The sequence below is a fragment of the Prionailurus bengalensis genome, chromosome B2, assembly GCF_016509475.1.
Source record: "Prionailurus bengalensis isolate Pbe53 chromosome B2, Fcat_Pben_1.1_paternal_pri, whole genome shotgun sequence".
Taxonomy (NCBI): Eukaryota; Metazoa; Chordata; class Mammalia; order Carnivora; family Felidae; genus Prionailurus; species Prionailurus bengalensis.
In genome coordinates this window covers 13,873,085-13,889,781 of record NC_057349.1, presented here as the reverse complement: position 1 = coordinate 13,889,781, position 16,697 = coordinate 13,873,085, and the positions used below count along the sequence as shown (strand labels likewise).

General features: G+C 48.8%; 1 protein-coding gene and 1 long non-coding RNA gene across 3 annotated transcripts in view; both read left to right on the top strand.

Annotated features, from left to right (window-relative positions):
• Positions 1 to 5,872: 5,872 nt before the first annotated feature.
• The window catches only part of JARID2 (jumonji and AT-rich interaction domain containing 2), a 274,220-nt gene continuing 263,395 nt past the window's right edge, over positions 5,873 to 16,697 (top strand). Inside the window, exon 1 of one of the 2 annotated variants that reach the window (XM_043590773.1) lies at positions 5,873 to 6,947. In XM_043590773.1, the coding sequence (XP_043446708.1) occupies positions 6,903 to 6,947 (45 nt within the window). In that variant the 5' untranslated portion in view covers positions 5,873 to 6,902. The remainder of the gene's footprint in view (positions 6,948 to 16,697) is intronic. The other variant, XM_043590775.1, reaches the window with a different exon arrangement.
• LOC122489217 lies at positions 8,884 to 15,206 on the top strand. The gene is made up of 2 exons (XR_006298867.1): positions 8,884 to 9,350; positions 9,454 to 15,206. It is a non-coding gene; the product is annotated as an uncharacterized LOC122489217 (long non-coding RNA).

Below are 16,697 nucleotides of genomic sequence, written 5' to 3'. Positions count from 1 at the left end.
ATTATTCCCTTCCCCCCCACATACGAAGGCAGACTTACATAAAATTAGAAACTTCACATAAAGTATTCAGCCACTTAGGTAAGAATTATTGTCAGTCGGCAATCATTTCTGAAACATAAATTCATCATATTGGGTGAAGCATGTCTCCAAGGCTGTTACATTGTTGTCTTTAAACAACAACAACAAAAGGCCTCTGTGGCCAAATACGTTTGGCAAACTACAGAACTATACGCCTTTTTGAGATGGAAAAAAATCCTACAGTGGTCAAATTATCTTCGTGTGAGTTGGCAATTGCCAAATCTATTTTGTTAACGCATCCCTTTCTTTCCAGCCGTATCTAGTAACATTTCATGGAATGATGGGCCTTGGATCACATTGTGGCAAGCCAGGGAGGTAGCCTGCACAAAGGATGTGGAGCCAGGAGCATTGGATTTGACTTCTGGCTCTGCGGCCCTACTCTCTGTATGACCTTGAGCAAATCATAACCTCTCTATATTTACTTTCACAGTGGCAAAGTACGGGCCATAATACCTATCGCGGTCTGGGTTGTTTTTGTGGATTAGGTGATATTATTATGACTGTGCTTTAAACACTATTAAAAGGTGTCATTAGAGATCACAGAGAAAGAAGACTATATTTAAAAATTAATAATATACAGGTATTGGGGCGCATGGGTGGCTCAGTCAGTTAAGCATCCAACTTCGGCTCAGGTCATGATATCACGGCTCGTGAGTTCGAGCCCCATGTCAGGCTCTGTGCTGACAGCTCGGAGCCTGGAGCCTGCTTCAGGTTCTGTGTCCCCCTCTCTCTTTTCCTCCCCCTCTTGCACTCTCTCTCTCTCTCAAAAATAAATAAACATTTTTAAAAAATTAAAAAAAAAAATTGGGGCGCCTGGGTGGCGCAGTCAGTTAAGCGTCCGACTTCAGCCAGGTCACGATCTCGCGGTCCGTGAGTTCGAGCCCCGCGTCGGGCTCTGGGTTGATGGCTCAGAGCCTGGAGCCTGTTTCCGATTCTGTGTCTCCCTCTCTCTCTGCCCCTCCCCTGTTCATGCTCTGTCTCTCTCTGTCCCAAAAATAAATAAACGTTGAAAAAAAAATTTTTTTAAAAATTAAAGAAAATAATGTACAGGTATAAAGAAAGTTACCCTAGCAATTTTTACTCAACAATTGTCTACTTAAGTGTACTTAGGGGCCAGCACGAGAGGGGAGCAAGGAAGCCAGTACAAAGGTCAAAGCAGGATTAGAGCACATTGGATCCAGAAATGTCTTTGGTGATAATTTAATTTCACCCTCTAATTTTATAGATGGTTAAGGTAAGGCCCCGAGGGGTCAAATGAATGGCTTATGGTCACTCAGAAGGTTAATATTAAAAACATCTGATTCCCATCCAGAGCTTGGACTCATTGCCAAGGCCTGCCTCAGTATGAGACAAATCACGGCCCCATGAAAATTTCAATCTAATCAGGAGGGACAAGATATACAAATGACATCACCAGAAAACAAGACAACATTGAACAACATTTTAAAGCTCCCCAAAATGTGGCTTGTTGTAACCATGTGAAGTGATGGGTATGTTCATTAGCTTGACTGTAGCAGTCATTTCAAAATGAATATGCATATCAAAATATGTTGTACACCTTACGTATATACAATTTTTATTTAAAAAAAAAAAAAAAGTGGCTCAAGTAACAGGGACTATAAGAATGCAGGAACCAGACAGCCAAACAGCCGGGCTGAACTGGAGATAGGACTGTAGCTGGGGATGAATTTGGATATTGCAAGAGGAAGAAAGTAGTGTTCCAAAATGGAACTGGAGAGGATAGTGAGATAAAGCGGCTGGCCATAGTCTAAATAAGTGGGCATTACAGTTTTGGTGAAATATCCAACAGTAAACATGCATTGGCCACTTCCAAATTCTATGAAGCCTCTAGAGCTTGGGGAGAAGGATATGACAAGTAGGCAACATGGTCTCTGACTTTGGAAAGTTAATTTCTTATTTGGAGAGAAGAGATGGGAACAGAAGACAAAATTGGAGAATGGTAGCAAGTAAGTATAGAATAGAAAGGGGTGTTATATGTGCCGTTAAGCCTTCCCGGGGAAGATGAATCTTGGTATTCCTTGGGAGAACCACAGATGTGATTGGTTTTTGGAAGCATGTGGGATAACCTGGGCCATCCCCTGCATTAAGAAGGAAATTTCAATATGCATATAATACAGGACGATGGATTACTGCTCTCTACTTGGCTACTTTATTTATTTTATTTTTTTTAAAATAGGCTCTACCCCCGGTGCGAAGCCCAGTGCGGGGTTTGAAGTCACAACCCCGAGATCAGGACCTGAACCGAGGTCAAGAGTCGGACACTGAACTGACTGAGCCACCCAGGCGCCACTTTATTTTTTAAAAATATTTATTAATTGAAGTAATCTCTACGCCCGATGTGGGGCTTGAACTCATGACCCTGAGATCAAGAGTCGCACGTTCCTCTGAGGCAGCCAGGTGTCCCATGTCCTTGGTCTTTATTAACTTACGATTCTTTGCCTGTCATTTCTTATGCTAAACCAAAGGGCGGACTAGAATGCTTAACTAAATATGATTTCCAGCATAGATTTGAACCCAGAATGGTGAGTGCCTGCTCTTATTTGTGTCTGATGATTTGCTACCTCTTCCTCTTTCACTTCGTGTTCCCATTCTTCCCAGAGTAGGTAATTGATCTAAATGTAAAAACGTATAAACTAAGGTAAGATTAGGTTTTCCCTAATCTTAGGGAAGGGTAGGGGAGGATAGACTCTACCCTGTTAATCACCGTTCCTTCCAGCTAACCAGTTCCCAAGTCCATTGGACTTTTGACATTCTAAATATTTCTCAACCTGTTCTCTGCTCTCTATGGTATTTCCTCAGCCACTGGAGTCAGATCGTAACCATTTCTCACCTCGTTTATGCGGTAACCTTGCAACTGGTTTCTAGGTCTGCCTGCTTCTGGTGTCTTTCTTTTCTCTGATCCTCAATTTCATCTCCCACACGAGCAGAATTACTTTCCAAAAATGCAAATCTGCTTTATTCCTCTAGTGAAAATCCTTCTAAGGTTCTTTTTAGCCTACAGGCAAAGTCCAAACTCCCTTTGCATGGCATACAGAGCCTTTTCTGATCCTGGCTCCTGCTTACCTCCCAGCATCATCTTTAAATCACTCCCAAACAAAAATTGGGTCCTATCCATCAGTTTGGTATGTTTTTGGAGTTCTCATGATTTTGTTTTTTCTTCTCTGCTGTGAAGCAGTCTGGCTTACTTCATACTGCTGAACCCCTATTCATCCTTCAAAACTCCCTAGTTCCTGGTCACCTCTGTCATGTGTTCCCTTTAGCACATTTTTCCATTTGCTAATTAGCACTTTTTAGAGGTATCACAATCCACTGTTAAGTCTGCCTTTTGTACTCAGCTGTGTGTTTCTTAACAAAGGACTTTAAGGCTTTCACTCTGTCTTCAGGGATGACGACAGTGCGACAGTGCTGGCAGGTCCTTGTAGAAGCAATGCCCCCAGTGAGGTCTCCCCTCCACCCTGCCTGCCGTCATCTCCTACTGGACTCGGAGACATCAAGGGAAGTGCTATGAGGAGGTAAAATCATCAGGAGAAAAAGTGAAGTAGATTATAGGAAACACACAAGAGGAGGACAAAAAGGAAAGGTAATATATGGCTTTGCCAAGGTTGCGGGGGGAAAGGGTGTTCTCCGGGAGACAGTGCCGTCCCCGACAGGAAAGGCTTTCAATCACCAAAAAGCCAAATCCATTTTCCCTTTCAGGGAAAACAACAACTAATGTTCTCCAAATCTTTTGGAAATGAGCAAATTCCTTCCTTTCTCCTGCCCTCAAGCCTCAACTAGAAGGGTTTTTAGTTTGTGCCTGTGGTGCCTGGGAGTTGGTATCCCAGCAGGGGAGTCCTCGGGCCTGGGACAGACCCGCCCAGCCTCAGGGCTAGCTCAGGGATCCAAGAAGAAACCCATCTTTGTTCTTTAATATTTTGCCTGGGGAATGACAGATCTGACATTAAACCTCCAGAAAACTGGTTAACACCATAACACTGTGGAGGAGTGCAGACCTCGGTCATAATGATCAGAAATCTTTTGAAAACACCTCGTTGTAACCTAACCATAAAGTCACTTGGGTGGTCACGACTGAAAAGTAGAGTCTGTTCTATTGAGTCCTCCCCCAGCAAATGGCACCAGCAGGCAAGTTTTGCAGTATTAAGGCACAGAAGGTCATTTAGTTTTCTGACTGTGAAATTTTGTAAGACAAATTTCTTTTTTAGGAGGCATTCCGAGTTTTTAAAGAGGTAGAGTAATAACTAAAAAGCATCTGAAAAAGGCATTTTTTAGTGCATTTGCTGAAAGCTTCCTATAACGTGGCTGGTTCTTAGCTAGGTTAATGTTATTACATAATCCTCCCCGCGAGGTTTGGTCATCACGAATTTGTGGAGGAGGCAAATGAGGAGCTCGGAGAAGCGGCCGAGCTCTGAGGTCTGATCCGAATCCAGGTCTCTCTCCACCAGTTTCGGAGACCTTTCTAGACCACGGTGACCCCCTGAAACAGTGCCACAAATAAAATCTAACAATTGTGTTAAGCGAGTATTTACACTTTCAAGGTTAGGAGAATCTACGGGATGGGAAGGAGTCTGATGACCCCACTTTTCACGTCCTCAGAGGGGAGTCCGAGAGGAGTAATTTAAAACATCACTTCTCTGCAGCCACAGTCGAAACAAGCACATTTATGATGCAGAATGGCTGCGTCAGACTCCACAAAGTTGTTACTAAGGGCGAAGGCCCGAGGAGATAACGCGGGGCCTGCTCCTTCATTCACAGCAGCGACCTAAGAACCACAGCGGGGGGGGGGGGGGGAGGGGGGGCAGAGGCAGGTAGAAGGCGGCTCCCGCGTGGCCAGCGCGGTTGATATTCCTGGCATTCGGTGATCCAGATGCTTCCCTGCAGTTTGCAGGGCCGTACGGCTCGGTCTCCATATTCCACTCGTTTCGAACCTCAACGCGTCGGCCTCCCTTCGCTCGCGGGCACCCCCGATGCCAGACACGCCTCCCCGCGCAGAGCTCCAGCCGGATCCCTCCGGGTGTGTGTGTGTGTGTGTGTGTGTGGGGGGGGGGTGATCTCTCGCAAGAGGCGGCCGCCCCGGGTCCCCCTCCCGGCCACCCCCGACGCCGTGCTCGGCCGGCGGGCCGCGTGCCGCGCCGGGAGGTGGCCTTCCAGCGCGTGCGGCTGCGGGGCGCCGGCCGAGGTGACCTCAGCCTACCCCGGGCCCGGCCGCAGCACGCCGTGTGCGAATACGCGAGGCGGTGTCCTGAGCTGACACCGGCTGCGCGGCACAGGCAGCAGGCGCCGCCGATCAACTAGTTCGCACCGAGGATTCCTCTTGGTGCGTGGCCCAGTTTTCCTTAGGACGGGCTCCAACCCCTCGCCGACACCGCCCCCCGCGCCGCCACGCTCCGAGGCCTTCCCCCAGGAAGCCTCGCGTCCCTCCCCCGCCGTTCGGCTGGGGCCGGCGCGCGCGCGATTCCTCGATTCCACAGGCGGTTCGCGCCGCGGTGGGGGCGGGGCGCCGCCGGGGGAGGGGGGCCGGGGCCCGGGGGGCGGGGGCGGGCCGGCGTGGGGAGTTCCTCGCTCGCGGACCACACGCTCTGCGGGCCAATCCCGAGCCAGCCTCTAGCAGTGTCACACGCGGGACACATCCAAGCGTTTTGTTGGCAGGGCCGATGAAGGGGAGGGGGCGAGGAGGAGGAGGGAGGGGAGTTGAGTGACAGGCTTGCGGGGCAGGCTGGGAATTGTAGTTTGCAGCTCCCGTGGCCATAGCCATTTTGTAGTCGGGGGACTACAACTTCCAGAAGATCAAGGGGACCATTCTAAGGTGCCCCGGGAATAGGCGGCTCTCCCCGGGGCCGGGAGTCCTGGGGCACTCGTATCCAGCAGCCCCGCTGCAGGTAGATGCGAGGGCAGTGGCGCGGGCTGGCGTGTGGCGGCTGTGGGGTGAGCGGCAAGCTGGGGAAAGGGGGTGAGGTGGAGCGACCGAGCGTGCCATGCATTGGGCTAGGGAGCCTCTCTCAATTCCACTCCCAGATTCGGCGTGGGAGCGATGCCTGAGGGGTTGCCCGGGAAGGCTTCGTCGAAGGTTCTCGGGTGTCTAGTCGACGGGGCTGTCGGGGTCCTTTGGACTGGGCCAGGGTCGGTCGGCGCCGGAGTAGGCGGGCGCCTGGTGGCTCAGCTGTGTGAGTTTTCGGCTAGCGTCCGTCGGGGAATTACCCGAGGAGCCCTAACTTGTATAAAAGCAGAGTCCATTTAAAGTTGGGCTGGATAGCCTCTCTCTCATTGGTTAGGGGGCTTGGAAAAAAGAGACTCGGCGAGCCCTCGCTGTGGTGCTGCCGCCGCCGCCGCCGCCGCTGGAGTTGACTCTTCTGCTCGCACTGCTGCTGCAGCACAAACGTGACTTCCAACATTTTTTATTTATCTTTCCCTTTTCTTTTCCAAGATGTAACTACAGATCAGACACTAAGGACCTTCACGTTTCGCTGATGTAGTTTTTGGAGGAAAAAGGGGGGGAGTGAAGGGCGTCGGTTTTTTTTGTGTGTGTGTGTTTCGGGGGAAATTTTCCATTATGAGTGTTTTACTAAAGTGAATTTTTTTTTGTTTGCTTCGTTCGTCTTTGGCTCTTTTTTTTTTTTTTTCCTTCCCAATTTCGGATTTATTTCAAGGCGAATCGGGCTTTGGGGGAAGAGGAAGAAAAGTCGGATTACAAGATCAACCACCACCAACAACAATAAAAACCACCAGGATATTTTTTTGCAAATTTCTGACGGCTTTAAATTCATGAAGCAATTGTCCCCTTTTGCAATCAGCATTTGGATCTCAGAATGAGCAAGGAAAGACCCAAGAGGAATATCATTCAGAAGAAATACGTAAGTGCTCTTAACAACACATCCTTTGACTTGCAGTTTTAAGCAATGGCTCTGAATGTCAAGTTTATAGATAATTCTGCAGCTGAAGGGTTTTAAACACAGCGTCCGATAAGGCTGTTTCTTTCTTTTCTGAAAGAGGGCTTTTCAGGCAAAGTCGTGTCTGCCTAGTTTGGATGAAAAAAACAGATTGGTGTAGCGATACCTCAAGTGAATAAATTGACCTCGAATGACACAACCATAATCTAGTTTTAGATGAAAGGCAAGGGATTTTGGTGTAGCTTGGAGGGGGGGGTGGGGGCTGCGGTAATGTAACTAAACTGCATTCTCGGGCGGATTTGGCCCCATATTGCACTTTGCATGCAAATGATCTTGTGTTGTTATTATTAATGTTATTTGGAAAATCGTGGAACGCGTGTGTGTTGGAAGCCCTTTAAGTTGCAACCGAGGGTCCGATTATGGCGATCTTGTTCCTTGCACTGGCACATCAAATTTAATGTATGTGGTCGTTTTGGCTTATTTGGTTCGCAACGTAAACCAGTTGGGAATCATGTTACAGCGAATGCATTTGTTGGGATTGACTTTAATAATGGGACTGGTTTTGTTTAAAAATTCATGGTTTCCAGTTTTAGGGGGGAAAGACATACAATATAGCTAATGTTTTTAAGTAGGTATGTGAATGCATGTGTAAGTGACTACAAATAAATTCTCCCTGTTAACTGGGCTTCTGAAATTGGGTGATTATTCAGAGATTTAAATGGTTTGGAATAGTTAAATTTGTTTTGTGCATAGTACAGCTACGTTTTGATTGGCATGGGGAGTGTTTTGTTTTGTGTATGGCTTTTTTTTTTTTTAAGTTTGGGGGAGGGAGGGTAGAGGGGGACCGAGGATTAACCAAATATGCACTCGAGTGATCGGTGATTAGCTGCATGCTTTAAATCAAAGAATCCATAAAAAAAAAAAAAAAGCCCAAATGAACATACATTTGGAATAATGCAACGTTATGAGAAAGTTTTATTTGAGTCGAGTCGACAGATTGGTGTTAATATTTTGCCTTTTTGAGCAGTGTGATGTGTGTAATGGGAGATGACCTTCGGGCACTGGTTTTTGTAAAAAAAAAAAATACATTTAATGAAAAAGCTGAATGCCTCTTCTAGAGGGCTGATTCTAATCTAGGCACGTAAACTTCAACTATGAAAGAAATGCAATGTTAAATAATCAAGCCCAACTTAAAAAGCTGTTCCCTAAAGAATTTAAGATTTAAAATACATCCGCATTGCAGAGGGCTGGGTAGAATGCAAAGGACTAGTTTAAACTCGGGCTGTAGAAACTGCATGGAGACAACCTTGCCTTGGAGCGTGGACGCCTTCCCGGGGCACGTCCGATCCGGGTGCAGCCACAAAGCAAATGGGGTAGAACTTGGACAAGAACCGCCTCCGCCGCCCCCACCCTTCCCCCGGACCCCATCCCAGACCTCGCTAAGTTGGAGAGCTGTGAGGGGTGGGATTTTTTGTTGCTGGCGGTCAGTGGATTGTGTCGAGTGCGGGCGTCCGGCCGCAAGCCGGTGGCTGGCGGCGGCCGCGGGAGGCAGAGCACGAGTTGACGCCAGGGGAGCGGAGCCCGTGTTCCCGACGTGCTCGAGCCGGCAGCAGAGGGGAGGGCGCGCGGGGGTCGAGGCGGGCTGGGCCGGGGCCGGGGCCGGGGCCGGGCGGGCGCGCGCGCGCGGCCTGTAGGGGGCGGGCTGCGGGCTCCTGGCTCCGGGCTCCGGCTCCCGGCTGCTGGGGCTCCGGCTCCGGGCTCGGCGCGGGCGGGCCGCCGGGCGGGTGGGTGGGGCGCGGGGGCGGCGCGGCCTGCTGGGCCCCGGGGAAGGGAGGGGAGGGGGCGGGGGCGTGCCGGGGTGGGGGCGGTGCGGCGCACAGCTGCAGCGGGCGCCCCCCGCCGCGCGCACGGCCGAGCATGGCGGCGGCGGCCCGGCCGGCTCCCCGCGGCCCTGCCCGCCGGCTCCAGCGCAGTCTCGAGAGCAACAGGTTAAGCCGACGAGACGTCACCGCGCCCCCTCCCCGCCCCCCGGTTCTCCCCCCGCTTCGTGCCGGCCTCCCCCTCCTCCTTCCACCCCCCCCTCCCCCGTCGCTCCGGGTTCCCGGACGCTCCCGGCCGCGTTCTGTTGTCATTGTGACGTCACAAAGGGACGGGCCCGGGTGGAACCTTCTCCTCCTCCTCCGTGACGTCAAAAGTCGGGCGGGAGGTTCCACGCGGCGGGGCGGTCGGGGGAGGAGGGAACGGGCGGAGGCGGGGGCGGCCGCGGAGCAGGGCTGCGGCGTGGGAGGAGGAAGAGGAGGAGGAGGAGGAGGAGGAGGATGCGATCGGCCTCCGCCTTCCGCCCCGAAATGCTGCGCTTCCCTGCAGGTGAGCCGCTGGGAGCCTTTAGGCCCCCGACGAGTGCTGCCGACCTCGCTCGGGTTCCATTTTAGGGGGTGGGGAGCAGGGAGGAGACGCCTCCTTTCTGCAGAAATGTTTTTCGCTTCTTCTGTTTCTAGGTCTGCTGATGGTGTGGCATTACTGCGGTGGTCGTTGTGATCGCTCAGCAACGCTTTTGAAAAAGCAAGGAAACTTTATTCAGGGAAAAGCTTTGCTCCGTAAGAAGGACTGTGTTGTGGATTTGGCCACCTTGTCACTTGAAGTCATGTTTGGGGTGCCTTTGGGGGATGGGACGGGATGCCTTTCTGGGTGATGCCGTCCAGCAGCAACTGTTGCTCTTTCTGGAAGCCTTGTAATACCGTGGAGGGGGTGGCGCTCCTCCTCTGCTGTGCCAGCTCTGTGCTGTATCTTTTTGGGGGCCCGGGCGAGGTAAGATTTGTCATTTATATGTATTCTTAGAAGAGCACTGGACAGTGAAGTCCCCGGGTACTCTGTGCTTAGTACTTTTGAACGGTGGAACCAGAGGCTTGGAATCTGAGTGTGTTTGTATTTACTGCCAGTAAAATGGAAATGGTAACACCTGACCTGCTTTTGCCCCGCACTTTATCTGAGAGGCTCACGTGTGTGAGAGATAATGTGCGTGAAAGATGTAAAACAGTGTGCTCTTTCTGTGTAAGGTGGTGTTATCAAGCTGGTGGAAGGCAGCACTTTTCTTACAATTGGTCTCAAAAGCCTTAGATGCGTGCGGCGTTGCCATTTTAGTTTATTGCCTTAACAAGGCAGAGTTTGGGGGTGGGATTGTCGATGGCAGGCCTTGGGAGAAATGATTGTTGTATTTCATATTAAATGGCATCCTTGAGAAACTCATAAATTGTAAGGTAATCCTGTCTTAATTGTGCCGGGCACGACCCCCCCCCCCCCCGAATACCTTAAATAACTGAAAACAGTTGCCTTTCAAAGCGCCATTCCACTTGGACAATAAAAACAGTTGCTGTCTTGCTCTATGGATGTTTTCTACCATTTCCTTCACTCTGCTGGTGGGGTTATTCCTAGGGAACATAACGGATATGATATCCAGGCTTCAAAACCATTGGGTCTTTGATGCTTTATAGCAGGTATGCGTTTGAAATAAAAACCCCTGCCACGTGAATAAAAATTCTATGACGCATGCAGTGAGCACAAAAACAAATTACTGGTTTGATTCCTAGGACAGCTCAAGCGGAATTTGTAGCACCAGGCTGTAAGGGTTTTAAGTATCTAATTTTCTGATGTAAAAGTGCAGCATAATTAAACAAGACTGGAAAAAGTTCATGTTACCAGGTTCAAAAGCAGGATTTGCTATAATTACAATTTCATAAAATGCTAAAGAAAAAAGTAGAAGCACACCAAAATGTAGTGGAAGGGTATATGAGCCCCCCCCCCCCCCTTTACACCCATTGGGTTATTTTACAGTTGTGAGGGGGAAAAAACCAAATACGTGTCATTCAATTGCTATGTTTTTCCTTTCCTGGGCTGTGTATGTGGCTTGCTTTCTGCCTCTTTCTAGTAGTGGAAAACTTTATTCTTTGTCACATAAGTGTAGGGCAGGGGCCCTTTGGTAGCTATTACTGGAGGGGGAGAGATTATGGAAGAAAGACTGTCAAGTGAAGAGTCCAAAAAGTGTGTCATGAAAATGTAAAAAGAAGAAGAAATAATGCCCCCAAATAACCCAATTTGAGTTACTGTTAACCCGCATCGTTATTACTTTACTGTCAGTGGGTGTTTGACTTGTGTGTCTTCTGTTGTCATTGGCGCAAATAGCTAACTGGAGTTAATTGGTATTCAGATGGTATAATGGCTGTTTCTTTTCTCCTGGTAGGTCATAACCAGTTCCTGGTGCTGAGCTGGGGGCTATTGGTTCCCTTCCAAGTGCCTTGGAAATAACTCCAGTGTTAATCTTAATATATCCCCTGCTCCAAAGGTTATTTAAACTCTTGTCCTTTAGAAAGAGAAAATCTTTTGTTGGGATATGTAACTGGTGTCTGTTAACGATCAAAATGGAGCTGTTTTCTCCTTTTCCTCCTCTCAGGGACGACACAGACATGTCATACGGAGCCTAGCAGCACATTGAAACGCGTGGTAAAGGCCAAGCTAGAGTATTTTTAAGGTTTACCTTCGATCATGACGTTTTTAGGACCCAGGCCTCCTGCATTCTGAATGGTTAAAAACTTAGTTGCATTCTTCTTCTTCTTTTTTTTTTTTTTTTAAGAGTTTATTTTTAAATAATCTCTACACCCAACGTGAGACTCGAACGCACGAGCCCAGAGGTCAAGAGTCCATGGTTGGAGCCAGCCGGGTGCCCGAGTTGCATTGTTCTTATCCTGCTGTTCGGGGTCCTCCTCTAAGTCTCCCCCTGGATTACATAACCACTCTCATGTTCTACCTATCCAACCTACTTAATCTGTTGGCTGTGATACCCCGGCACAAAGCTCCTGGCCGGTGGGTAGCCCTGGGTGTATGTGCCTCTGTCCACTTTGGCTCCGACTCATAGAAGGCTTGCCAAGTGTCAGTTGTTTCCAAATGTGGTTATTCCAGTTAGACTTATTCTTGCAATTACAGTTAAATATTATGTAAACCTTTGAACAAGTGTGGAAAGAAAATTGGTTTCTTTTTTCTTTTTCTTTTTCTTTTTTTTTTTTTGGGAGAGTGGATTTTTGATGAAAACTTTTAAGTTGACTGTTTTGGGAACATTCGATAAAAGTGAATTCCTTAAAAAAAAAAAAAAAAAAATCAGGCTGTTTAATGAGATGTGGGCCCGCCGTTTAAAAGACTCTGGGAAAATCTGTTACGGATTCATTGCTTTTGCAAGTGATTCCCTTTTAAGAACCAAACTTCATTTATGCCCAGACTCTCTTCCCAACAAACAAACAAAGCATAACACGGAACACTGGAATTCTCAACAAATCTGTTGCTAAAAGTACATTTAGGTGTTTACGTTAAAGTGTTAAAATAGGTGTGGATTTTCAGGTTTCCGGACCAACAGACCGTACTTGAGCTTTTTGGTCCCTGTCACCCCTGATTAGAGTGCTTCCGTTGTGTTTGCCCTTAATCCCCAGGTATTAAACTAGACTCCCCAGCCAGTTGCGGCCAGGTAGGTGAAGTGTGGCCCAGTTTCGAGTGGCTCTACTGAAAGTTAAGTTGTATTACTTTTAGGATTAAAGGGTCGTGTCCTTCCCTGGATGGTAGGGGGCCTTTTCCATACTTGCCTCATTCATCCCTGCGAGCTTCTTTCGTGCCGGGAGGTAGGCAGTCTGAGTGAGATTTTTTTAAGGTTTTGACCTTTCCCGGGGCTTCAGTTAACACTCTGCTTTCTGGCAGCCGCACACTTTTTAAATAAGGGGTTTTTCAGTTCGTTGCTGATCCAGAATAAAGTCACTAAAAGCAGAGCCGAACCTTATAGAAAGTGACAGCGCTGGCCAGATCCCCCTTCGCTCCTGGTCAGGTAAGGCTGCCGGCTTCCAGGACTCCCTGTCCCTGTTCTTGCTTGCAGGTGCGTTCTCTCTTGTTCTCTTAGGATGTCTGGGGACAGGAGAGGGCCCGTGCTTTACAGATGGAGATGCGGTTCCAGAGGGTGAGGTCTAGGTCCCGCCTGCGGAGCAGTTGGACTACCTCCTGGGCCTCTCGGGTGTCTGTCTGGGTTTCTTTCCACTTCCACACTGTTTTGCAACAGATTTTTTTTTTTTTTTGCTACTCTTGGGAGAAGGCTGCCCATTTCTCCTGGGGTTCTCTTTGAAGTTTGAAGAAATGTGCCAGAAGAGCTTGGATCATAGAGAACACTCTAGATGGGCCGCACAACACCCACTTCTCCTGAAAGCCTCGTGAAGAGAAGGCCCAGGCAGTTCTGAAATAACCACCTACGTTTGTTTCCATGGTGAGTTCACACCAGCAACAGAGGCTGTTGAGTCCATTTTACAGAAGAGAAAACCAAGGCTAACAGGCACTGGCCAGATAGTTAAAGGCTAGACCTCTTGCCTACGTTTTAGTCCAGATGAAATAGAAGTAAAGTGAATGACCAGTGTAGCCCCAAAAAGGGTGGGGGTGGGGAGGGGAACCATAATAGGGGCTCTCAGTGGGCTTTGGAGAGGTGTTTGCGGAAGGAAGTTGGGGAAGTTGAGGTAGTTTGTCAGCCTCCTGGAACAGAAGGAGTGCCTCCGTCTCAAGTGCATGTTTGTGTTTGTTGTTTTTTTAAACACCAGTTGGTGGAGCTACCCCCTTATCCCCAGCTGGCTGTCTCCGTGAGTTCGCTCCTGAAAGAGCTCCGAGATCCCAGTACCCCTTGGGGACTGGCTGGCGTGTGCTCTGTATTTTTGTAAGTGCCCCCACCTGCCCTCCGGGTTGCACCTGAGGGCCCGCCGGCCGGCATTAGCTCTCCAGGCGCCGAGAACTTTCTTCACAGGGGCTGTGACAAATCGGCTGCATAGTCTCTTTTTGCACTTACGTTCTTGCCCCCCGACTTTGCTGCTTTAGGGGGACCATGGGACACTGGGGGAAATCATTTGCCCTCAGTCCTTACTGAGGTCTGGGCCATCCTGGTAAACAAAGGCTGCCCAGATATGTTAATGAGGCAGCTTGAGTAATGGGGATATTATACATAATTATTCACATATTCATAGGATGTACGAGGGTGTTCGAAAGAGGGAACCCTACTGGTTGAAGTTCTTGAGAGCTGTTTTTGAGAGCTGGTGCTGCCTGAGAGGCCTAAATTGGATTTTAAGTTCTAATTTTGTGAGTCTGTCAAGCTCCACCACCCATGAAGAGGAAGGCCAGTGAGCATTGAAATGTCATCACCAGCAGTGTTCAGTTACCAGGAATCCTAGAAGGTTAACAAAATCGCCACAGTTTTGCCCCTTCAGTACTCCCAATGCAGCTCTTCCCTCACACCCCCCCTCTTCTCCAGTCGAACCAGGAGCCCTTTCCCAGCAATACCATTTTGGGTGGGTGGGGGATGCAGTGAGAGGGGGGTGGGTCGTGTGGGTGTCTGTTTTCCATCAGGAGACCCTCTGGTTTGCTGTGCCTGAAGGATCCAGGAGAGCGTGGGAGACCTTTCGGTGCCCTGTTTTATTGCTCTTTTTAAAAATCTGGGGTGGTTCTTTTCTCTATTATTTCCTAACCACAGTTTTGGTTAGGGCTTGATCTACAATGGTTATCTCTTGGTTCTCATTTCTGCCAGCTGTTAAAGTGTTTGGTGCCTGTGGGGGCAGAAACAGGTGCCAGGAGGAAATGAGAAAGGATTACAACTGAGCATGTGTTTCTTGCATTTATTCCTTCCATAGGTTTGCAGAAAGCGGACTACGGAATGGATGCTTGTTCTGTTCAGCAGCAGTTGGATACAGACGTTATTAAGACTTGGGGAGTTTTGTGCTTTGTGTATCCGCCTTGTTACTAGTGCATGGGCTTCGGTAATGCAATGCCCCCGATTTGGACAGGCTTATGGTGAAGATACAGGGTACCTCTACATGGTAATGGACAAGACTGGGGATAAGAGCCGAGTTCAGGGTTGGGTCCTATAATACACAGGCCGTGTGTGACCCCGGGCAAGCCACATAACCTCACTGAGCTGCTTCCTCATCTGGAAAACTTGTTCCGTGCACCTTAACGGGCTTGGGGCTGGGAGAGCCAGTGAGATTTTTGATGTGAAAGCACTTTGTAAATTGCATACGCCCGCACAAGTGCTCAAGGTATTACACAGTTGGAAATCACCAACCTGAAGCATCGGGCCTGCCAGCAGCCTTCATAGCTGACTCAAATAAATGAATCAAGTGAATTCTATACTTTGCTTCTTAATAAACCAAATGAGTAGCAGCAGATATTCTGAAGCCCGTTTTAATGTAATGTCTTTCTACCCCCACCCTCTCTGTCTGTTGTTGAAACTCTTCTGTATCCGGCCCTTGACTCCCAAACACAGATTGAGAGGCACGGATTGACGGTTGAGTTTAGAGTGGCACTGAGTCTGCGTGCAAAGAGCACCACAGATGTTTAAACTGGACCTTGGAACAATAATCCTTAAAATTGAATATCTGATCATGATCTTTCCTTGGCTCCCTGTGGCTTTCAGGATCAAGTCTAAATTTTTTTTTTTTTAACGTTTATTTATTTTTTTAAATTTTTTTTTTCGTTTATTTATTTTTGGGACAGAGAGAGACAGAGCATGAACGGGGGAGGGGCAGAGAGAGAGGGAGACACAGAATCAGAAACAGGCTCCAGGCTCCGAGCCATCAGCCCAGAGCCTGACGCGGGGCTGGAACTCACGGACCGCGAGATCGTGACCTGGCTGAAGTCGGACGCTTAACCGACTGCGCCACCCAGGCGCCCCTAACGTTTATTTATTTTTGAGACAGAGAGGCAGAGCATGAATGGGGGAGGGTCAGAGAGAGAGGGAGACACAGAATCTGAAGCAGGCTCCAGGCTCTGGGCCATCATCAGCCCAGAGCCCAACGCGGGGCTCGAACTCACGGACCGTGAGATCGTGACCTGAGATGAAGTCGGACACTTAACCGACTGAGCCACCCAGGCGCCCCTAGGATCAAGTCTAAACTAAGTGTGTCCTCAGCACAGCGTAAGAATCCCTTCTTGCTCTACCCTGGGCCTATCCTGCCGCCCAATCGGGAACCCAGCCTCTTTGCCTTTGCATATCCTGGTTTCTCCCAACGGGTTGCCTGAGGAGCCCATCCCACCCTTTTGAGGCCTGCTACTCTGTTCTTGAGTCAGGCAGGGCTAAGCCCTTTCTCTCGGACTCCTTACACCTATCTCCAGGCGCTGGAATCTGTGTTTACCTGTCTCTTACCCTATTAACCCCCCAAGAGGGAGGGGCTGAATTTTCTGTCAGCAGGCCGCCGAGGAAGTATTTGTTGAGTTGAAGCTTTTGGAGTATGTCAGTTGCTACCTGGTTGCGGGAGGGAATTGGTATGGATCTGGCAGCAAAAGAAAAACTCAACTAAGGAGAATCTCCGGGCTGAGAAAGCCTGGGGTGTCTAGTGCTGTTAAGCAACTTGACTGAGGTTACACATTTCATCAGTGACACAGCCAGGGCGTGAAATCCAGCCCCTGATAGAGCAGAAGGCTGTGTGTTAGTGTTTTTGGACAAGTTTTTAAGAGGTCCTTCTTCTTTACACGTGGATTCTCAGTTGTCCATGGTAACTTGAAGAACTGATTAATTTTCATGGGAAAAGACCATCCACATGTAAGCATTGTGAAAACGACTTTCTTTGTTCTATCAGAAATCCTTCAAATCAGATGATTACAAATGTTAAAAACCATTGCAATTGCATGCTAGATGTTCATTCATATGTATGTATA